Genomic DNA, 24,257 nt, shown 5'->3' with positions numbered 1-24,257 from the left:
GCAGCTCGGTGGGCGGGAGTCCTTGTGGTGGGCGGGGCCCCAGGGGGCGGGGCAGGCTCTGCGCGCGCGCGCTCTCGCCCGCTCTTCCTGGCTCTCGGGTACAGGCTGTGAAGGGCTTGGGCGGGAGCCCTGAGGCAAAGGCTGTATGTGACCTCTAAAACGGGACCTTGGACGACCCCTACGTATCCGCCGCCACCCTGAAACCTCTCCTCTCGCTTCTTGCGGGCCCCACACGACAGTGACAGGAACAGCTAGCGAGGATACTAGGAACCTTTACCCGGGAACCTCCCGGGAACCCGCCAGCCGGATGTGCCGGACCGCGCCCCGCAGCCCCCTCCGCCCAGCAGAGGCGACAGTGACGTCGCCGAGCTGTGGGTGTCAGCAGGTGTGTCTCCTCCCTCCATTGCAGCCTGCACAGACGTACAATATTAATGATGTTTGCGTTTGCCTTTCCTTGCACAGTCTTGCGTGTCTCCCTTGGAGACAATGGGGCACCAATCATGTCTAGTCGAGGTCTCCACCCGTGGTAGCACCGAGGCTGGCTGGCATCACTGCGGGTTAGTTTAATTACTGTTGCTGAGACCAGCCTGGCGGGGAGCTGTGCCTTCCTTCAGCTGATAGGCTAGATGACAGGCACAGAGCTGGAGATCTTCTTGTCTCAGCTCCCGCTAGAAGGAATCTGCTCAGCTAGCCGGCAGCCGGGTTCAGGGGCTGAGGGTGCTTGCTCCCAACCAGGGACCAACATGGTGGAAGGAGAGAACCAACTCCCGCAATTGTTCCTTGACCTCCACATGACTACCCGTCCAAAAAAAAAAAAAAAATGAATAGAAGAGTTCAAGGCCAGCCTGGTCTACAAAGCGAGTTCCAGGACAGCCAGGGCTATTACACAGATAAAACACAAAGGTCAAAGGTCAAAAGTCAGCCGTCAGAACTGTGTGCCTGCCTTCCGGGCAAAGGAAGAGTTGTTGCTGCCTGTGTTGTGAACAAGAGCAAGAAATTGAGAACAGGAATGGAATCTTCCACATCCTTCATCCTCCTCATTGTGTCTGGCAAGGCGACGGGCACTGTGTCTAAGGAATGTTTGTTATGAATGAGCTTGGCGCAGACTCCCATTTCTGAGGCTCCTCGCCTCATCTCCATGGTTTGAGTTACAGGCAGAGAGAAAATGATCGCTTGATCCATTGAAACCAGGCCTAAGGTTGATAAGCGTTCCCTGTCCCACAAAACTCAAGGACAGCCTGTTAGCTTATACGTTGGGTCCTGAGTGGCGTGGCTCCTGCAGGAAAGTTTCCAGACATTCGATCTCATTTCCGACTTTCACATCCGACGTGCATGGATTAATCAGTCAATACACTGAAAGCATCCTTGATGGGTCTCCTGGGGAATATAAAGGCCTGTGGCTGTTTCCAGAGATGGTTTGCCACTTTATCAACCAAATGTACACCTAGCCTGTTATCCAGAAATTCTACTCCTGGGTATATACTGAAGAGGAATGTCCAACTCTGTCCCACTTCCCCCCAAAAAGAAAGGAAAAGGGGTAAGGAGATGGTTCTGTGAATAAAATGTCTATTGCCCAAGTATGAGATTCCTGTTCAGATCCCTAGCACTCATGTAAATGTTGAGAGGGCGTGGCATTTACCTGTGACTGCAGCAGAAGACTGAGACAGATCTCTGGAACAAGCTGGCAAGCTGGATTAGCTGTGTCAGGCAGGCTCTGAGTTCACCTGGGAGTCCCTGCCTTAATGAATAAAGTGGAAAGTGACTGAGGAAGACTTTGATGTCCCTAATCCTTCCCAGATACGTGCACACCTGTGCATGTATACCTGTAGATAACATACAAGCAAGCACACACACACACACACACACACACTTTTAAAAAGTTTTTTACTTAATTTTATATTTTGGGTTTTTGAGACAGGGTTTCTCTGCCCTGGCTGTCCTGGAACTCACTCTGTAACCAGGCCTGCTTCTACATTCTGAGTGCTACCTGGCCACACTTTTTTTTTTTTTTTTAAAGAGACTTGTCTAAGAATTCTCTGGACATGTTTACTCATTCATATTATTTCCAAGTTGGAAGTGTTTAGTATATCCATCAGCTGAGTGATTAACAAAGGCATTTTGAACATCTCTGCTGACCTGCCTTAGTGCTCTCAACTAACAGAACCAAGCTTTTCTTTTTTTCTCCCACCCCTCTTTCTCTTTTTTCTTAAGACAGAGTTTCTGGCTCAGACTGGCTGTGAACCTTCCGTGTAGCCGATGATGGCTTTGAACTTTTTTTTTTTGCATTTTTTTATTAAATTATTAATATTTTCACATGTACTTTCCCTCTCCCTCTCCCTCCCCCCACCCCCATTCCTTCTCCCCCAGATGGCTTTGAACTTTTGATCCTCCTCTTGTGCACTGCTGAGATTACGTGCGTGCGTGTGTGTGTGTGTGTGTGTGTGTATGTGTGTGTGTGTGTGTGTGTGTGTGTACACATGTACTACCACACCTGACTTCGACTTTCTGGGGATGGAACTCAGGGCTTTGTATATGCTAAGCAAACACTACCAAGCGAGCTACATCCCCAGTCTCCAAGTTAAAGAAATTACCTGGTAAGCTATGAGCTAAAGGAACTTGTCTTAATTATAAGGCATACTCTTTGCCTTTTGCTATTCCCCCCCCCCCCAACTAGCCTGCAATGTGAACACAATGGCTGGGGTTGCAGCAGCCATTATGGATCGGAAAATAACTCTGAAGATGGCAGTTGCATGTGGCATATTGGCTCCCAAAGATTAGGGGTCTAGAGCACGTTTACAGGTGCAGGACTAGTCTGTTTGATGCTGTGCCCTAGCTCCTGTAACGGTATCTGGTGCTGGTAGAGAATGAGGGCTCCACCACCGTGAAAGGGAAGTGGAGGCAGGAGCCCTCTGCTGCTGTTAGTGAGAGAGATGGGCTCATCAGAGATCACACTGAGAAAGGAAGCGGAGAGCTGGGGGCTGCACTCGGGTCAGTACCTGCCTGTGCTACCCGTTTAAATCCACTCTAGATGGAGTCCTGAAATGAACCTGTCTCCCTGGTAACATATCTTGTATCTATTTTTTTTTCCTGGTAAATCAGCCATTTCCCCATCAGGAGCCACAAAGTGATCCAGAGATTAGGAAAAAAAAAACAAACATTTATTTTGACACATAAAACCTTTGTGTGCATATCCCATGTGTGCAGCTGTGTGAAAAGCAGATGTTAACTTTCAGGAGTTGATTCTTTCCATGCTGTGGGACCTGGGAATCAAACTCAGGTTGTCAGCCTTGTCGGCAAGCACCTTTATCCGACGAACTTGTATCATATCACGAGGCCTGTTATCCTGTGGTTTCTTAAAGGCATCACTTTCAATGTTGGTTGGGTGATGAGTCCTGTAGATTTGGTATATTTTAAATGTTCTCATTATAAAAATTGTACTTGGCAGCTGGACATGACATAGTGACACATGCCTTTAATGCCAGCACTTGGGAGGCAGAGGCAGGCGGATTTCTGAGCTTGTGGTCAGTCTGGTCTACAGAGCGAGTCCAGGACAGTTCAGGCTACAGAGAGAAGCCCTGTCTTAAAAACAAACAAACAAACAAACAGAATAATTGGACTTGGCCTTTATAATATGAAAGCAAATGATAATAAGAAAATTAAAATCAGCTACAACCCATTCTTCAGTATTTTGGTATACTTCCTTTTTATAACTAGATTTGCTTATGAGATCATTCAATTTGGATCTCCCATCTATTTGCTTAATGCCAGTAAGTATTTCCTTGTATTTCAAAAATTACTTTAAAATGTTTTAAAATAATGATCTAAAACTTTACCCTGTGCAATTATTTAGCTAATTGGTGAATTGAGGTTTCTTGCAAACTTTCTCTTGTACAATTAACCATTCAATGAGTACTTGGTACATTATTGCATCCATGTTTGTTTCAGACTTCCAGAAGAGGGCAGCAGGCCAGAGAGTATGGAGATGCACAAACTTAGGAAATGATGAACCCATTGTAGGAGGCTTGCAGGACCCACCCTTCCCACATTCTCCTTGTGTACCTTACCACAGCCCTCATAGCACAGACAGGCAGGCGTTGAAGAGGCTTTCCTGTTTGTATTGTACAGGCAGAAAGCAAACTACAGCAGCAACATGGTGTCTGGATCACAGGTTTGGACGACCCCATCTCTACCTGCTCCTTATGGGAAACTGTCCAAGTCTATTGTAGATTCTCTTACTGAGTTATTAGTGTGGTTTGATTGAATACAACACCCTGCATTTGCTAGAAAGTTTCTTTCTGTGCTTTCCCTGTTGAAATCTTTTTTCTTTTCTTTTCTTTTCTTTTCTTTCCTTTCCTTTCCTTCCCTCCCCCCCTCTCTCCCTCCCTCTCTTCCCTCCCTCCTTCTCTCCCCCTCCCTTCCCCCCCTTTTCCAAGACCGGGTTTCTCTGTGTATCCCTGGCTGTCCTGGAACTCACTCTGTAGACCAGGCTGGCCTCGAATTCATAGATTTTCCTGCCTCTGCCTCCCGAGTGCTGGGGTTAAAGGTGTGGCGCTACCACCTGGCTGTGGTGCTCATTTTTAAGAAAGATTGTATTTTATGTGTATGTGTCTTAGTCAATGTTCTGTAGCTACGAAGAAACCATGATCATGACAACTCTTATAAATGAAAACATTTAATTGGGGCTAGTTTGCAGATTCAGAGGCTTAGTCCATTATTATCATCATGGCAGGAAGAATGGCAACAAGAAGGTAAGCGTGGCGCTGGAGAGGTAGCTGAGCATTCAGCAGCCAGCAGGAAGAGAGACACCCTGGGGCTGGCTTGAGCTTCTGAAACCTCAAAGCCCACCCCAGTGACACACTTCCTCTAAAAAGGCCACACCTACACCAAGGCCATACCTCCTAATAGTGTGACTCCCTGGCGACCAAGCATTGAAATCTGTGAGTCTTTGGGAGCCATTCTTATTCAAACCACCACAGTATGATATTTTTCTGTTGGCTTAGCAACTGCACATGAATTTATGGATATTTTAAATTGTCATCTGCCTCTTCAGTCAGTGCCCCACTGACCACTTAGGTTGCGGCCTGGTCCCACAGCCCTGGCTTGGCTGAGACTGTAACATAGATTTAAATTGTCTATCGTTCTATTTATCATTAAGGCTCAGAAGTCAAAGGCTGGGGTGAAAACCTGCTAGCTCAGAGAAGCTGAGTAGCAACTAGCTGACTTTGCTTTTTGGCTGGAGATGCCGTAAAGACACATCTCTTCCCTTGTCCCAGAACCAAGAGGAAAGTCAAACTCCAGTCCCCCCACTTTCCTCCCGGTGTGTCTTCTCTATCCAAATTGCTGGATTCTCTATGGCTGATTCTGGTCAGCTAGTCACTTGCCGTGAAGTATAACTTTATTGGGCAGTCTTGGTTGTTGTCAGAGCTTGATCAAAATGTCCCACAACAAGTGTGTGTGTCTATCTGAGTATATATGTGTACCATATGCATGCAGGTACCTGTGGAGGCCAGAAGAAGTCATCAAATATCCTAGAACTGGAGTTACAGATAGTTATGAACTGCCATGTGGTTGCTAGGAACCCTTCTGGGTCCTCTGCAAGAGCAGCAAGTGCTCCTAACTGCTGAGCAATCTCTCCAGGCCTCACAATCTCCGCCCCCTTTTTAAATCTCCCCCAAAGGTTTTAATTTTCTTTTTTTAAGGTAGAGTCTCACGGTGTGGCCCAGGCTGGCTTGAACTTGCAGTCTTCCTTTTCCGACTCCCCAGTGCTGAGATTAGAAGTGTGCACCATTATCCTCTGATTTATTTTCTTTTTTGATGATTTGTAATTTTTTATGCTACTGCTTTTGTACCTTTCACTTTGACTTTGAATTTTTGATTACACAATTCTGTGCATATACCTTCTCTGTGTAGGACAGAGGACAACTTAAAGGAGTCAATTTTCTCTTTCTATCATGTGAGTTCCAGGAATTGAACTCAGGTCACCAGGCTTAGTGGCAAACACCCTTACCCACTGGGCTGTCCCTTCGGCATGTAACGCTCAAATTTTTGTTTTATGTTTTGTTGGAGCTTACTGTATCATTTAGACTGGCCTCAAACTCAAGGCAATCCTTCTTCTGCCTCTGGCTCTAGAGTGCTGGGATTACAAGTGTGAATTATCTCATTTCATTCATTATTTTTTTTTCCAGTGACTTTTAAGAATCATGCTGGAAAGATGGCTGAACAGGTCAAAGGCCTTGCTGCATAAGCCTGAGTGAGTGGATTCCCAGAATCCATGTAAAAAGTTGGATGCGGTAGTGCCCATCTGTTGTCCAGAACCCCTTAGTGAGATGGGCAGCAGAGACAGGAGAATTCACTTGAAGCAAGGGCAACCCAGCCACAGCAAGATGGAAGTCAAGAGCTGACTCCTAACCTCTACAGCTATATTGTGTGCAATGGCGGGTACATGTGTACACGCACACACACGTTAAGAAAGAACCCATTTTTCCCAGTGCTTCATATAAATACAACTACATATGCATATGTATGTGTACATACATCATATTACATATATTTTCAGGTTGTTTATGTTCTTTTTTTTAGAAAAAAAAAACCAGGGTGTTACTATATAGTCCTGGCTAGCCCGGAACTCTATATATAGTCCTAGTTGGCCTCAAACTTATGAAGGTCCACCTGCCTTTCCCATCATGCCTAGCTAGGTTGCATCCTACTTTTAGTTATCTGTGAATAGAAACTGTTTATAAAAGTGTAGTTTTATTCTCTAGATGGGATGTCAGGGTATTCATATTTCCAGACACTTTCAGGAAAGTTTTAACAGCCAGGCATGATGGAACACTCCTGGCATCTCAATGCTTAGGAGGTGGAGGCAAGAGGATCAGAAGTTCAAGGTCATTCTTGGCTCCACATTGTGTTCACAGCTAGCCTCAGATATATGAGATACTGTCCAAGAAAAAGTAAGTAAGCAGAAGACAAGTGAACTGTTGCAATTGATTAAGCTGTCTCTGAGGTTCAAACATGTGGACCCAATCCTGTGTCATGTATGTCTCTGAGGCTCAAGCATGTGAACCCAATCCTGTGTCATATAGCTTCACATGACAGGATGGAATTTCACCTGGCCCCTGCCATCCCAAACACCCTGAAAAAGCTATATTTCCACATCCAAGCCTCAAAATTATCCAGGACTCTTTTTTTAAGTTAAAAAGTTTTAAGTTAATATTCACCCAGCTTTAAAATAAGAGGTTATATTATTCTAGAAACTCCCAGAAACAGTTAATAGAGTCTCAAAACCGTCTGGTGCAGAAGGTACCACTGTTATCTCTGTTAAAATGAGGGGATCTAGGATTAAAAATATATGAGATTTAGAGCCCGTGATAATGTGCAGCAGATAAAAGTGCCTGCTGCAGAGCCTGGTGTCCTGAGTTAAAAGTGCCTACTGCAGAGCCTGGTGACCTGAGTTTGATCTCTAGAGCCCACAAGGTGAAAGGAGAGAACTAACTCTTGAAGGTTGTCCTCGGGTCCCAAATATGCTGTGGCATCAAAGCGACCACATATATATGCACACACATGCATAAAATAAATAAATGGGAAATGTGAGATTGGCTCAGTTTGAGCCAATAGGTGATGGTACCGGCAGGGAATATTTATTTACCTGTTAATTTTGTTATTTGGTTTTGGTGCTGGGGATGGAACCCAGGGCATTGTGTACGATATACCACTGAGCTGCACTCCAGCCCTAAAGACCTTTAAAGTTGTTTGTTTTGTTTTTTGTTTTTCCATGCAGGGCTTCTCTGGAACAGCCCTGGCTGTTCTGGAACTAGCTGTCTATATATCAAGCTGGACTCGAACTCACGGAGATCTGCCTGCCTCTGTCTCCCGAGTGCTGGGACTAAAGGCGTTTGTAACCATTGCCCAGCTGACCTTTAAGTATTTTAAGTCACTTGGTTTATGTATTGCTAGGGCTCTGTGCATGCTACACATGCAATTGCTCTATGAATTGAGTTGTATCATGGTTTTAATTATCAGTTTGGCACATGACACAAGCCAGCAGAGTGATGATCTGTAGGAGGCAAGAAGGTAGTTTGACTCAATGCAACTAATTAGCCAGTGTTGGTTCAAACTTGGGGAGTCTGATCCCAAGTTGTTAATTTTAGGCACTCAACCCTTCGTGCACAATAAAGCACATATAAATCTGTTTAAGGAAGCAAGTAAACTAAATAAAGATTAGATGTGACTTTACAAAAAACTCTTTACATGGATAGTGTAAAGGTCAACAGGCTAGAATACACATCTGCTCCCAGCCTTCTGGGATGATAATAGGTTATGCATTCCTTTCCTTAAAGGAACAGCCATGGGTGCCAACATTCTAGGTTCTCCTAGTGCTTGTATAGGCAGAAGTTTCTGGCCAGCCTGGTCCCATCAGCCTGTTGGTGAGCATGAGGCCCTCTGGACCTCCTACATAGAGTCAGTCATCTGAGAAGCAGCCTCAGTCAAGGAATTGCTTAGATCAGATTGGCCTGTGGGCATGTCTGTGGGGGATTGTCTTGATTATCAGTTAGTGTAGGAAGGCCCAGCCCACTGTGGGTGTACTATTCCTAGGTAAATGGCTACAGAAGAAGCTAGCTAAGCATGAGGCTGCAACTGAGCCAGCAAGCAGCATCGTCCATAATTTCTGCTGTTCTTTTTGGCTGTGAGTTTCCTGGTTGGAGGTAATTCATGGAACAGAAAGCAATCATCTTGATTTCCCCCACTGTGACTGCAAGTGTAGGAGGAAACAAACCCCTTCCTTCCCTTAGTGGCCTTTGGTCAGACTGTTTTATCACAGCAACAGAATGAAACTAGAACAAGTTTTATCCCCCTTCCAGTTGTCATCTACTTTCTGCCTCTATGAATATCAACACTCCAGGGAACCTTATACACATGGAACCATATATGTGTCCAGCCATGTTTTAACTGCTGTGCCATCTTTCCAGTCCCAAAAAAATCTTTTTTGTTGTTGTTGTTGTTGTTGTTGTTTTGTTTTGTTTTTGTTTTTGTCGTGGCCCAGCATGTCTCAGCCTTAGTCCATGAGGTTCTACCTGAGTGGGGGTGTGTGGACCTGGAAGCTTCGAGGAACCCAATGGCGATAAAGACCAAACACAGGCATCAAGTCATCTTCAGAGAGCTCTCAGTTCCATGTTGTGGAACTAGAGTCATTTCTTTATTAGCCATCTTTTCTGGTGTCTCTTAACCATCCTGCTAATGGTTAAGGCATTAACCATTTCTCTCTTTGTTCTCCTCTCTCCTCTCGCCCATCGCCTCTTCGATCCTAACCTTCTGTCCTCCCAAGTTGCTGGTACCTCTCTCTCCTCCGCCCAGGTGAGGGCCTATTCAAGGCTTAAGCTACAGAGATGCAAATTAGGAGGCATATCACCTTGGGCCAAGGTAAACAGTAACAGCCTAGTGTTAATTAACAATACAATGGTGACCGGGACCTTCCTGGCACCAATGGCAGCCAGATCCTTGGACCCAAAATATTCCATAACAGAGATATTCGGTTCCTCACAGGTTTTTTTTTTTTTTTTTTTTTTTTTTTTTTTTTTTTTGAGACAGGGTTTTTCTGTGGCTTTGGAGGCTGTCCTGGAACTAGCTCTTGTAGACCAGGCCGTTCTCAAACTCACAGAGATCCACCTGCCTCTGCCTCCCTAGTGCTGGGATTAAAGGTGTGTGCCACCAAAGCCTGGCTCCAACAAAATCTTTTAAAAAACAATCCTATTTTCAGCTTTTCCAGTATAAACCCAGAAATAGAATTCTAGGATCATATGGTCAATTCCATTTTTTGGCGGGGGGGGGGTGTTCTGTATGTACAGGCTGACCTTGAACTCTGTGTAATCCAAATCAGTCTCAACTCAATATTTTGTCACATAAAGGAGAAGCATAACTAAGAAACTCACAAGCCTTTGCTCAAGTGACAAGACTTTTTCCTAGCAACCATTAAAGCATGCTGGAAAGCCTCAGTAATTTAGATGGTATGTTGCCATGTATGATGGGCCACAGGTCAGTCAGTGTGGTGATATTTTGTTTGTGCTCTAACAAATAAAGCTTTCCTGAAGATCAGAGGGTAGATTTAGCCACTAGTTAACCATAGAGGCCAGGCACCTTTAATCCTCTACCACTTGGGAGGTGGAAGCAAGAAGATCAGGAGTTCAAGGCCACACTGGGCTACATAAGATTTAACCAGTCTAAAAGAGAAACAGAGCTCACATCTTTTATTTTAGCACTTGGAATCACACGCCTTTAATCCCAGCACTGGGGAGGTGGATACAGGAAGTGATAAGGCTGAGTGGAGATTGGAATATAAGGCAGAAGGAGACAGGAGCTCAACCCTTTCTTGTTCAAGGATTCCATAAAGGTAAGAACTTTAGTGGCCCGCTGTTTTACTTCTCTGATCTTCCAGCTTTTACCCCCTAATATCTGACTCCAGATTTTTATTATTAAGACCAATTAGATTTAGCTTCAGGTCAGGGTCCCCAAGATACACTTAGAATGATATGCACATGGCATTAAGATTTCTAGGGCAGAACTTCATTACGATATCTTGGTGGTCATCTCCATGGACCACATTCAGATCCACAGCTTGCACTGGACATCAAGATAAACAATGACTCTCACAGATCTTTTAAATGATGAGTCAAAGTTCAGAAGCCATGAGACACTAATGGTATATTAACAACTATATAGCTATAATTCAATTATATACATAAAATGGGAGAAAAGAGATTCTCTTCATTGTTGTTTCAAGCTAGGATGTTATTGTAACCCAGGCTGGCCTGGAACTCACTATGTAGCCCAGAGTGGCCGCAATCATCTCCTACCCCAGCTTCCTTAATGCTGGGATTCAGGTTTAAGTAACCATGTTTGGCAAAACAACAACAAAACACTAACAAAAGCAGAAAAATACCTGGGTGTATTAGTTGGGGTTTTGTAGAGGAACATAGCTGATAGAATGAAAATCTCTTTCTCTTTCCCTCTACCCCTTTCTATACATACACACATCTATACATACACCTCTCTCTCTCTCTCTCTCTCTCTACATATATATTATATCTCTCTCTCTACATACATATATATATTATGAGTACATTTGGAAATAACTAAAACCCAGATGTCTGTGTACACCTGGGAGAGACTTTTTTCTTAATTAAATCATTTAAAGAGGAAAGATCCATTTTTAACCAGGGTCTTCTGAGATCCACCTTTAATCTGGGCCACACCATCTGCTGGTGGCATATATATATCCACATATACAGGATTTACTAGAGTGGTGACTTACAAGCCCTGGTCCAGCTAGTCCAGCAATGGCTGTCTACCAAAGGAAAGTCCAAGAATCCAACAGTTGTTCAGTCCACACAAGGCCAGGTTTCTCAGATGCTCTTCAGTATATGCCAGAATGCTGAATAAGTAGACTCCAATGTCAGTGAAGGAGTGGACTTGCCAGTGAGAGCAAGTGTAAGCAGGCAAAGAGAGCAAGCTTCCTTCTTCCATGGCCTTTATATAGGCTGCCAGCAGATGTACTCACTGACAACAAAGAATAACCATTGCACTGAGCAAATCAAAAGTAAATAACAAACTAGGGGGAAATACTTGTGGTTCATGCCACAAGGACAGAGTTAATCAATTCAAAGAACACTTTCAATCATAAGAGACCAAGAACCGAAGAATGGGCAGGGCATGGGCAAGTCACAGAAAGACACACGGCGCATGCCATCTGCAGAGATGCTCACTCGGGAAAAGTGACCTATAACTTGAACTTTTGTTTTACATTTGTTTGTGTGTGTGTGTGTGTGTGTGTGTGTGTGAGAGAGAGAGAGAGAGAGAGAGAGAGAGAGAGAGAGAGAGAGAGAAGAGAGAGAGAAAGAGAGAGAGAGAGGACAACTTTTGGGAATTGGTCCTCTCTTTCCACTGTGTTGGCCCCAAGGATTGAACTCAGGTTGTCTGGCTTGGTGACAGCACTCTCATTGGCCCTGAACTCACATCCTTCCTTATGACAGAGTCTCTTGTATTTCAGACTGGCCTGGAACTTGCTATATAGCTGTAGATAACCCTGACTCCTGATCCTCTTGCCTCTACCTTCCTAGCACTGGGATTACAGGTGTAGCCAACATGTTTACTTTATGTGGAGCTAGGCACAAAACCCAGGGCTTAGAGCTTGCTAGGCAAATACCCTACCAAACAAGCTGCATCCCCAGCCCAACTTGAACATTAAATTATTTTTATGTGTATGGATGGGTATTTGCCTGTATTATATCTGTGCACCACACGTGTGCAGTGCTCTCAGAAGCCAGAAGAGGGTGTTGGATCCTTTGGAATTGGAATTACATATGAGTGTGAACTGCTATGTGGGTGCTGGAAACCAAACCCAGGTCCTCTGCAAGAGTAGTAAGTGCTCTTAAACCCTAAGCCTTCTCTCTGGACACCATACTTGAACATTTTGATAGAATGTATGAAGGCGATGGAGAAGGCTTATAGATTCAAAATACCTTTATTCAGCCAAGCGCAAGCCAGAGTGTGCCTAAAGGCAGCAAGGCAGGGAGGCCAGAGAGAAGGGGTCCCCACCTGTCTGCAGTCCTTTAAGAACCTATCCTGACCTCCCCTTGACCACCCCTGACAGGCGTGGTCAAGCACACCTGTAGCTAGCCCTTAGGAGGCATGGTTACAGTGTCTCCCTACAATTCCCCTTTTAGTCTAAAAAAGGATTAAAACTTAATAGTGTAAAATATCCAAAATTAACAGTCATAAAGATGAAATACAAGAAGATACAATAATCTGCTATTGCACATCTTAACTATGTCTATTCCAGCTAAGCCCTAAAGTCATGTGGAAAGGGTGTCCAACCTGAACACCTCCTTCCAATCCCAACCCTAAACAATAGGAAGGTCATTCCTAACTAGGCTTACACTACCCTAAAATAAACAATAACGGGGAACGGGGGCGTAGCATCTTCCAAGTTACTTCCCGCTGAAATGGGACGATGGTAGCCTTGTGGGGTCCTGTGGGAAGAAAATATTAGTATAGTGAAAGTCTCTAATGGGTTATATCCAGTCCATGTTAGATGGGATTTGCTTGATTGAAGATCTAGGTTGAAATCCTCAACTTGATTGAAGTCAGTACTCGAGGCTCTGGTCGGAAGTGTCAGTTCAAACAGAGTAAGTTGAATCTAGTGCAGTCTAGGAGGTATGGCCCAATTCCTTTTTCAGAGCATCCAGGGATTGTCGTCAGGCGGGTCTTCATTGGCTGTATGGGACTCAAACATAAGTGTTAGCAGAGAAATGTTTGCTTGCATATGTATGTATGCTGGGAAAGGCAACCATGGGAGAATAACAATTATGAGAGGGTGTAGACCTTGAAAGAAAGAGCCAAGAAAAGACAAAAGATAGTCCTCAAATTCTTCATTTATTCTGTATTACATCAATTGGCTTCTTGATATAATACAGAAACTCTAAAGTTTAGTTAACAACATGCTTGGATTTTAGGGGAGGAAAGCCAAATTCAACTCTAAATCCAGTGTTGATTTACTTGAATAGGGACTAGGAAATGAAGAGAAATAGAGTTATTTGAGAGACAGCTGTAAAGTTTACTGTATGGCACGTTCCTCTTGTTTGATGGTTATAGCTACCTTCTTTTCCTTAAGCATCTACCCATGTAGTGTTCTTGGACTTCCTGAGATGAGTTTTCCTGTGAAGATAGAAACAAAAACACTTCCCTTTCCTTTGGGAGGTTTCTATTTAGTTTATGAGATATACCTCAGTAAATACCTGTCACTTGTCCTTGTCGAGAGGTTTGTCTTTTTCAACTCTAATCTTGATCAACTTTGATGGTATCCACAGTTTTTCTTCTCCTGTGGAAACCAATGCAAAACTCCTACCCCAATGTAACACATATCCAGGTTTCCATACTGAGGTTAGTACATCTTTGAAGTATACCGGTTGATTCAGTTCAGCAGTTTTTTCCAGTGTCCAGTGTCTTTCTGCAGCTGTTTGTCCCTTTTCATTGGCATTAAGAAAGTTTAGTGTCAATAAAGCATTATGCAACCTATATTTGGGGGTTTTATTCCCCCAGTCTGTTTATGGAGCATCTCCTTTAGTGTTCTATTAGATCTCTCAACCACTACCTGTCCTGTAGGATTGTGTGGTATCCCGGTCACATGCTTGATGTTACAATATTTGAAAAACTGTTCCAATTTGCTGGAGACATTTGCTGGATCATTGTCAAGTTTTTATTTGTGCAGGTATACCCATAATGGCCATTACCTCTAATATGTGTGATAACAGAATCGGCCTTTTCAGAGCTAAGAGCAGTGGCCCATTGAAACTCTGAAAATGTGTCTATAGTATGGTGTACATATTTTAAATTTCCAAATTCTGGAAAGTGAACACATACATTTGCCAAATTTAATTTCTATGTATACCCTTGGGATTACTGCCTGCTGGTAATGGAACTTGATTAAAGAATGAACAGGTAGGGCAGTTTTTACTATCTCCTTGACTTGTTGCCATGTGATGGAAAAATCTTTTTTTAAACCTTTGCTATTTACATGGTGTTTTTAATGAAATTCTGAGGATTCTAGCACACCGATTATAAAGGGTTTCCTTGTATGTCTCTGGTCGATCTACATTCGCTGGTCCAGTGTCTGCCCTGACCACATCTTCTACATAATCCCGAAGGTGGTGGCCTTTTGTATGAGGCATTGTTAAAATTCCAATGTCTACAATTTCTCTTAATATGTCCCATTCTGCCACAGCTGAAACATCTAGGTTCCTGACGCTTTCATGGTCTTCTGGAGTGGGTTCTTCCTACATGAGGTCCCGGTTCATAGTAGTGATGAACCCTGGCCTCTTGGTACCTATGTCGATCCCTGTAAGGTGTTTCTCCTTCCCAAGCCCTTCCGTCATCATCTCTGGAACTCTTAATCTCCTGCTGCCTTTTGAAACCTCTTGGGATAGCTTCTCCTGCCCAGACTCCAGCATCTTGCACATTATAGTCAATGTGGGCTGTATGCAAAACCTATTCTTTTAGCGGAGCTGATCTGATTTTTGTTTTGTTTTGTTTTGTTTTGGTTTTTGGTTTTTCGAGTCAGGGTTTCTCTGTGTAGCTTTGGAGCCTATCCTAGCACTCGCTCTGGAGACCAGGCTGACCTTGAACTCACAGAGATCCACCTGCCTCTGCCTTCCGAGTGCTGGGATTAAAGGCATGCACCACCAACACCTGGCGCTGATCTGATTTTTAAAGGCAAAAGTATTCTTTTGCATATTGGGTTTGCTTTGTCATAAGCTATTGTATACACAATCGAATATCTTACTGCCGGATCTGTTACTTGTAATTCTACCGCCCTGGTCAACTGGTCTAAGAAGTCCTGGAATAGTTCTGTTGGTCCCTGTTCTATTTTAGTATAAGCTTCCAGTCGTTCCCCTGGCTCACGAAACTTATCCCAGGTGTTTAGTGCTGCTTTCTTGCATAGGGACAGTATATGGTCATCATATTCAGCCTGAACCTGTGGGTCAGTATAAATACCCTCACCCAGAATCTTCTCCAGAGGAGTGTCATAACCGTCCTTAATGGCTTGACATTCAAGAAGCTTCCCTTCCTCCCTTATTAATGACTTCCACTGGATTTGACAAGAATTCTCAAGTACAGCTGAAACCAGTGCTACCCAATCTGTGGGTGTCACCCTGTTAAAGGTTGCCCATGAGTGTAATAGCTGTTTTACATATGGGCTATGAAGACCATATGAGACAACTGATTTTTTTTTTTTTTTTTTTGGTTTTTGAGACAGGGTTTCCTGTGGCTTTGAGATTGTCCTCTGGACCTAGCTCTTGTAGCCTAGGCTGGTCTCGAACTCACATAACTGATAACTGATTCTTTAATATGCTTAAGATCCTTCAGCTGTATAGGTTGCCATACACAAGACACCTGTCCCTGGGGGTGTTTTTTTAGTTGGTGGCTTGGGGTGTTTTTTTAGTTGGTGGCTTTTCTACCATTTTTGGTGGGTAGACCAATGGTGTAGGCGTAATGACTTCAGAATGATCAAGATACCTGGGTGGAATAGGTGCCTCGGATTGGAGTGATTTTGTCTTCGAATCCTCCCAATGATCCTTGAGTCTAGCAATGATATGCTCACGAAAAGTTTCAATCTCCTTAATCATAAAAGATTCTAGGCATGATGGCAAATCCGTGAATTGCTGTGACTGCTCTTCTATACGGTTTTCTAGGTGTTTAATAAGTTCGTCTCTAGCTAGCATCTGGTGGCATGGAAACCACCATCCAGGAATTGAAGTTTAGCCTTGAGGTCATAATTTGCCTCAGCAATCGACTTGATGGACCTTTCTAATGTGTCAGCCCTGTTCTGTAATTCATCTTGCAAGCTTTGAAACTTAGATTCAACTCTATCATCTACCCCTTGCATTTTTTAGCCATTGAGATAATGGCATTATCCAATTGCTGAAACCTATCCTGGGTATCTTGCATCTTAGTAACCAAACTATAGGACAGAGAGGCTATATGAGTTTCAAGTTGATCTAATTGTTTAAATCTATCCTGGGTATCTTGCATCTTAGTATCCAAACTATAGACAGAGAGACTATCTGAGTTTCCAGTTGGTTACATATATTCTTTAATTCATTATGGTCCTCTGACTGCCTAGCCTCTAACGCCTCTGAAATGGAGCATCTCTCTGCGTTTATCTTATTATAAATGCGCTGCATTTCAGCTTGGGTAGTAGACAGATCTGCCCGTATCATATAAAACATAGAGCAAAGCCTATCATCTAGCTTCTGTTCTACATGCTGCATAAACGTATCATGGGTCAATCTGGTTTCCAAAACCTCATTACGTAAAGCTTGCATGTCCTGTAGGCAGGTGGTGAAATTAGCCTTATCCCTGTTCCTGAGGCTTCTGGCTAATGACAATATGTATATTAACACATTCACGGCTAATAAGGCATATAGGCCAATATTCAGCAGGTCAACCTCTTCCTCGAACATTGAATTTACATAAGAATTGAAAAGGTTACCAATTGGGAAAGATGATAGAAATTCGACCATTATTTACCAGAGGCGTCATCTCCAGATATAGTAACCACTTTTGACCAGCAGGTGGCGCAGTTGCATTTATTTTTGAGCAGGACCTGAAATTTCTGAAAAATACTAGGTATGGGAAAACTTTTGGACTGTACCTGGTGGAGACCAAGCTTGATGGGTGTAGCCGGGCAGGGGCTCTCGGCTGGGCTGAAGCCGGGGAAGCACAGCTTCAGGGTCGGTCGCTATGTGGCGGGGACACGTGGGTGAGCGTTTTCTGTGGATAAAAGCTGCAAGCGGGCGGTTGTGCCAGCCAGGCAGCTCTGGATTTCAGGCCGCAGGCATGCACACACAGCTAGATTTGAGCTAGATTTGAGCAAGCTGAAAGCGGCGACCGCAGAGGCGCGGTTTTTCTGCTAGCGGCTACAGGCCACAGAAACTAATCTCCTCCCCCCCCCCCCCCCAAGAAAAGGCAAGTCTGTTTTGGTTGCAGCTGAGGGCGGCTGGCAAACGCTAGCTGGCTAGCAGTAAATGATGGTGCAAATTGCTGCCTGGAGCAGTAAAACCTGCAGAAAGGCCTGCGGAAGATTTAAACTCTCCAGTGCGGGGCGGAGGGAGTTACAAGAGGGACGGCCCTGACAGGCGTGGTCAAGCACACCTGTAGCCAGCCCTTAGGAGGCGTGGTTACGGTGTCTCCCTACAAATGTATTTAGTAACTTTCTGGCACTGTAATGAGACACGGTTCCCCAGCTTCCTGAATGTCCTGGGAAGCAGGCATGGCTGGTATTGTGTGGTCGGAAGGTTAGCACAGGGGATAACAGCCCAGCTGTATTTCTGGTACTTTTGTGTTATGATCAAGCAAGCTCAGGAGAGTTAAACGAGGGCTTTGCGGTTTTACTTGTTTCTAACTAGAAAGTAACCCGAGAGTCGAGGGTATGGACATTTCTAGAGAGCAACGTTGAGACTTCTGTCTTAGGTTCCCTGGAGAAGGCAGGGTACTGTTCTCAGGGCCACTCTGTTGTGGAATATTATTTTAACTGGATAAAGGCGTGTTACATTTGTTTCTGATGCTTTTGTTAACGATGCAAAGACATGTTACCTGTGTATGATTAAATCAAATTAACCTGGGGTCAGGAGGCTGAGTCAGCAAGTACCTGACAGGAAGTGGGAGGGAGGGACTAAACGTAGGGAGGGCTGAGCAGGATGGCTCCTTTTTTCCGGAGACACAGCAAGGAGAGAAGGTTAGCTGCTTGCTGTTCAGCCTCTCTGAGCTAGCTGGATTTCACCTGAGCCTATAAGAAGGATAGAGTTTTAGATGAAGTTTCCTTTAGCGGCCATGATAGAACCAGTGCCTGACAGAACAGAATGCCGGCCTGGCTGTGGCCTGTGTGGCTGAACCACTGCTGGATAGCTGCAGAGCTGCATTTGCCTGTTATGACAGCTGTGGTTTAAGATGCAGCCACTGCATTGAATGCAAAAACACCTCTCGGCCTCCCATCATCCTCACCAGCGGCCTTCACAGAACAGCCTGTTCCAGGAATGACACATCCTGACATCACAATGAGAAAGAGGATTCTGTCTCTTGACCTGTACTCCCTGTATGTTTACCAGATAACCTTCTGCTTGGTGTGTTTAGAGATTTAATAACCCACAGTAGAGCCGGGTGTCGGTGGTGCCCACATCTTTAATCCCAGCACTTGAGAGGAATATGAGGCGGGAAGAGACAGGAGCTGAGGGCAGTCTGAAATTAGGTGCAATGTAGTGTAGTCTGAGGACAGGATTGCCCCTTTGGTCTGAGCATTGGGAGAGGACAGAACTCTCTAGTGGCTGGCCACTTTACTTCTCTGACCTTCAGCTTTAACCCCCATATCTGTCTCTAGGTTTTTATTATCTATGCTACAGTCCCACCAGCCTTGCTTAGAGTGCTCAGTAACTATGTGTGGATGACTAGGCAGAACTGATATGGACCATTCTACTAGATGGTTGCTGAAGTATTTATTTGCCAAACACAGGACTTGAACTCCAAGTTACTGCTTAGAATTTTAATTAAATACCGCTTTATAATGTTATCTGCACACAGTACACACATTTTTGTGAACTAACACATGCTGTATTAGTTTTGATGTTAACAAAATATAAGCATCTATAGACTATATTCTAGAGTGACTTCATTTATAGGGCGCTTCCGTGTCAGGGTTGGGTCACATTTGAAATCTGCAAGACTGCAGAGTGGGCAGGGCCCAGTCCTCCTCTGATGACCACGTGCATCCGTTCGCATGGTACCCTCGGGCTGTCTGGGTCCACAGGAAAGGCAACCCTGAGCTCTTCTCCCACCCAGCGCTCAGTTCCGCACTGATCCCCCAAACCCTGGTGCTGAAAGTGAGGGTGTCATCAGGCTGCAATGTGGGGTAAGGGCACCCCTCTTCTGAAGCAGCAGTCTGCAAGAACGTGTGTCCTAATGTTTAATCAGGGACCCAGAACCCCAGGTTGCGGAACGGAGAGCCGCAGTAGGGGTGGGAGAGGAGGACCAGAGAACAAATGGAGATTAGCCTATGGTTGATGACCTGCTGGAGGTGCCTCGTGGTTGGGAGACAGGCAGCGGTGTGGCATTTTGTGTTGCCAGGAGAGTTCAGATGGGAGCTGGAGAAGGTGGTATACAGCCATCCCAGCACTCCGGAGGCTGAGGCAGGAGGACTGAGATTTCAAGACCAGCCTGAGCTACGCATTGAATGCCTATCTGCAGGGTGAGGATGGGTAAGAGTGGGGGTGGGGGTGGGTAGGCGCTGTCAGAGCCAGGAGTGGCAACAGTCAGGGCTAAACAGAAGAGGGAGGGAAGGGGCAGAGGGAGGCTGGGCACACATACCATGCCCAAATGATGGGTGCCCACCTGGGTTTGCCATGCTCAGCCTCCCCGCTCGCTTCTTCCCACTTCCTGATCCTGGTCAGCTTCAGACTACCCCCCCCCCCCGCCAGGCAACTGACAGGCACTATTGGAACAGAAGAAAAATCTGATTTTAATGCTTTGTTCTTAGGGGCCTGGACCCTGACCATGAAGGGTCCATCTCTCCCCATCCCTCCGTAGAACAGGGTCTCCTTTCCAATAGGTTCTGACTGTTACTCTCTTCCTCATGAATCTTCAGTAGCTCCCACACTCTCTAGGTTACACGCCTCTGACAGCTATTCAAGCCTGTCAGAGTCTGCCTCCACTGCTAATCCTGTTTTGAGACAGGGTCTCACATGGTAGTCCAAGTTAGCCTAAAACATGTGACAATCCTTCTGGAGGAAAATAGTCTCCCAAGTGCTGGGATCACAGGTGTGAAGCACTATACTTGACTTCCATGGCGTGTCTTCTTTTTTCTTTTGGTATTTTGGGATATGGCTTCTCTGCGTAGCTCTGGCTGTCTTGGAACTCACTCTGTAGACCAGGCTGGCCTTGAACTAATATAGATCTGCTTGCCTCTGCTTCCCGAGTGCTGGGATTAAAGGTGTGCCCCACCAACGCCTGTCACATTGCTTGTCTTTTGAGACTCTTTGACAACCCTGGCTCCAATTTCTGACTTTGCAAAGCTGCCCTGTCCTCAGGAGCAGGGCGTGAGGATCACCTACTCTCTATCTTAGCTATATCTGCCACCATCCATGAATGCATGAAAATTACCTCCAATTCTAAACACCTTTTGAGTTCAGGGACCAGCCCCAGTAGGGCCTCTGTGACTCTGTGCTTTTCTGTGGCACAGTCTGCCCCACCCAAGACTGTGTCTCCCACTGTAGGCCTGGAGAGCAGAATTACCTGTGTAGCTTTGTAGGCTAAACACATGGTAAAAGCCCCCTTAGGTGTTGCTGGGCTGAGCTGAAGAGCCATTTCTCTGCTGCCATCTCTATCTCAGGCATGTAAGCCACAATACAGACATGGTCAAGATGAAATACAGAAGTGGTCATAGGCTCTGTAGCAGATGGCAAAGTCCTGAAGTCAGAGCACTGTTTGAGTGTGAAGAGCTGGGATGGGAATGGCCTATCAACACTGACCTATTAACACTGTCACCTTAGAGTGGTGCTCACTGGGTAGGGACTGCTGCAGGTCCTATGAGGCCATCTGGCTTGCCTACAGAACCCAGAGAGGGTAAGAAACTGGAGGTTTGAACCTTGTGGCAGGGATGTGTAGCCACTCTGGATTTAGTGACCCGTGAGAAGGTTTCTGAGGGAGTATGCTCTCTGGGTTCTGGGACTCAAGATTTCTTGTGATGCCCACTAATGATGCAGACTGTTGGGGTCCACTCCAGGTCCCCTGAACCAGGTCACTACAGTTGGAGTGAGGAACCTCATTTTAAACAAACCCCTATGGAATTCTGATGCCCATAAAAGCCTGCAAGCCTTTGCCTGCCAATCTCAAATGTGCACATTGGTGCAGAGTCAGGGGTGGGTGGGGGAGCTAATGATGAAACAGACAGGAAGAAAGCTGCAGACCTGTGTGTGAAAATGCCTGCTCCTCCTGGACCCAGCTGGGGGCTGGAGACCCCGGTGGCCCAAAGATGGGAAACAGCAGATGAAGCTTAGCTAGTGGGTCTAAAAGGAAAGGAAGGAAGGAAGGAAGGAAGGAGATGGAAGCTGGTCTTCATGAGGACTCTTCCCAGGAGCCAGATGTGCCCGAGACAGAGTAGCTTGTCTTACTCGGACCTCAGCATGTCCTCTGTGAAGCTGGACGGGAGAGTCACCGGGACAGGAGAATCATAGGGGCAGGAGGACACAAGGACAGGAGAGTCACTGGGGCAGGAGAGTCACAGGGACAGGAGGACACAGGGACAGGAGAGTCACCAGGATGGGTGGACACAGGACAGGAGAGTCACCAGGATGGGAGGACACAGGGACAGGAGGACACAGAGACAGGAGGACACCGGGACAGGAGAGTCACCAGGATGGGTGGACACAGGACAGGAGAGTCACCAGGATGGGAGGACACAGGGACAGGAGGACACCGGGACAGGAGAGTCACTAGGAACCTTTCTCACCAGTTTGAAACAGAGAGGGCTGAATCTCAACTCCCCACCACTCCCATTGTGCCCCCCCCCCATTCTCTTGACTTCTTTGGAGGGAGGAAGCAATGAAATAATCTTCACAGGACTGGAGCCAAGCCAGTTTTCAGAACAGGCCCAGCAGAAACTCACCACCAGGTCTTCACAGAAGACCCATGTACACCACCAAGGTGCAGGTGACAGCTTGTTCCACTCAGGGTTGGCCCTGCTGGGCTTGGCAAAAGGGGCACCAAAGTCTTCAGAGCTATAGACTCATGAGTGAAGCAGGCAGAGCCGAGGCAGGCATGTTGGGTGAAGGAAGACTGACTGGGAAGGGCTCCAGCCTTTAGCTGGATTTGCAAAGAGGGAGCAGACGGACTCTCTCTTGCTTTCACACTAAGGAATATATGGTAGCTGCAATCACTACCTGATACTCACTGACCATCCAAGGAGGTAAAATGGCTTCAACCCCCACTGGGCTAACCTGCCACATAGCTCACCTGGGACACTCCCCAACTAGTTGAAATTTCCAAGGCCACAGTCATCCAACGGCTTCTCTGTCAGAGACAAGGGCCTCCCGAGATCATCTTGCAGGGTTCTCAGTTTAAAACCAGGACACTTGAAAGGCAGGTTGGACAAAGGGTGGAACCACGGGTGGTCTGTGGGCAGTTATTAAGGGAGGCAGATCATTCTTTCTTGTTGTGCTCCAGGACACGGTAGGGAACCCCAGGGGTGCTTCTGGAGCTATGCTCCTCCTGCATGACGGGCAGTGTGGCCGGGGTGTAGATCTCAGAAATGTTGTCATTGTTTTCCAAGGCCCCATAGGAAAAAGAAGCTTTGAGGTCAGGCTGGACCGTTGTCCCTTTTGCATGCATGTCCTGCATACCTGAAATGACATCCATGTCCCCGGTCATCACATAGAAAGGGAGGCTGCACTTTCCTCTCTCCCACCACAGACCACCCAGAGCCCAGGGGCTGATCAAGTGCAGTACTGATTCCCCAGACACTTGAGAGTTAAGAGGAAATGCTCATATTTACATGGGAGGAAGGAATGTGTTTGCATCCTGAGTAACAGCTGGATAGGACAGAACACCGAACCCTGGACGACGTGGTAGATGCCACTTTGCTGTTGAATTAACTCAGGGATCCAGGAAGCTTTCTTAGCATTGAGGAAAGAGGGCAACTTTTGCATCCTGGAGACCCAGCAACAAGAGAAGCATTGTGATAGCTGGAGGGAGTGTTTGACCTTTGACCTTAATATTCCATATCTACATGCAGGGTGAGGTGTGATTTCCATCTCCATTCAGGGGAAATAAAGATCCAGCTTTGTTGTTGTTGTGCTATTACTGTTTTTAGAGACAGACTCTTACTTTATAACCCTGGATGACCTGGAACTTTTTAGGCACATCAGGATGGCCTTGAATTAACTGCCTCTGCTTCCTAAATGCCAGGGTTCTGGGCATGCACCCCTTTCCCTGGCTTAGAGAATTTAATCTTCAGTTCCTGTGACCTTTTTCTACAATCCTCCAGGAGATCACTTGGGGGCCAACTCTTTCCCTAACTAAATGTCTGCTAACTAAGTGTCTGCTGTGAAAGGATGGTAACAGTTGGCCTCTCACTGCCTGGCATACTCTGTGCACTGGACTAACACAACACAGCTAGGGACCAACACCAGCAGTATTGGCGGTGGCTGAGGTGTGCTGGTATTTAGACAACAACATATGCTCTTTCAAATGTTCATCCAAGTTTGTCTCATCTGAACCTTAAGGCCATGCAGAAGAAGGAATAGAGACAACTGGAAACAACTTAGACTCACAGCTGTTGAGAGGCAGTGGCAGGGATAAACGAAAGGGTGTTTAAACTCTGAAGCCTATGTTCTTAACTGAGTGGTATGTGGCCTCCCTATAGACTGAACTTAATCCCTAAACAACCCTAGGACAGAGATAAACTAGTACCCTCACTTCCTGGATAATAAAACAGGTTCCACGAGGCACAGTAGCATGACCAAGGACATACAACCAAAGAGCAGCTGGGGTCTAGTGGGAGAGCTGCAGCTTTAACATGTCAGCTGGGGAAGGCCTCCAGCCTCCATGTGACACAGATTCAAGGACTAGTTTAAGAGTCTATGTCTGTGCTTGGACAGATCCCCCCCCCCCAGCACACACAAAGCTTTGGTCTGGATCCCAAGTACCACATAAAATTGGGC

General features: G+C 45.7%; 1 protein-coding gene across 3 annotated transcripts in view; it reads right to left on the bottom strand.

The window, feature by feature from the left end:
* Positions 1-19,025: 19,025 nt before the first annotated feature.
* The window catches only part of Nipal3 (NIPA like domain containing 3), a 42,683-nt gene continuing 37,451 nt past the window's right edge, over positions 19,026-24,257 (bottom strand). For 2 of the 3 annotated variants that reach the window (XM_027399686.2, XM_027399688.2), the window contains one exon: positions 19,026-22,937. In XM_027399686.2, coding sequence (XP_027255487.1) covers positions 22,738-22,937 — 200 coding nt within the window. In that variant the 3' untranslated portion in view covers positions 19,026-22,737. The remainder of the gene's footprint in view (positions 22,938-24,257) is intronic. The other variant, XM_027399687.2, reaches the window with a different exon arrangement.

This window comes from Cricetulus griseus, chromosome 2 (genome assembly GCF_003668045.3).
Source record: "Cricetulus griseus strain 17A/GY chromosome 2, alternate assembly CriGri-PICRH-1.0, whole genome shotgun sequence".
Taxonomy (NCBI): Eukaryota; Metazoa; Chordata; class Mammalia; order Rodentia; family Cricetidae; genus Cricetulus; species Cricetulus griseus.
This window is presented reverse-complemented; position numbering and strand designations above follow the sequence as displayed.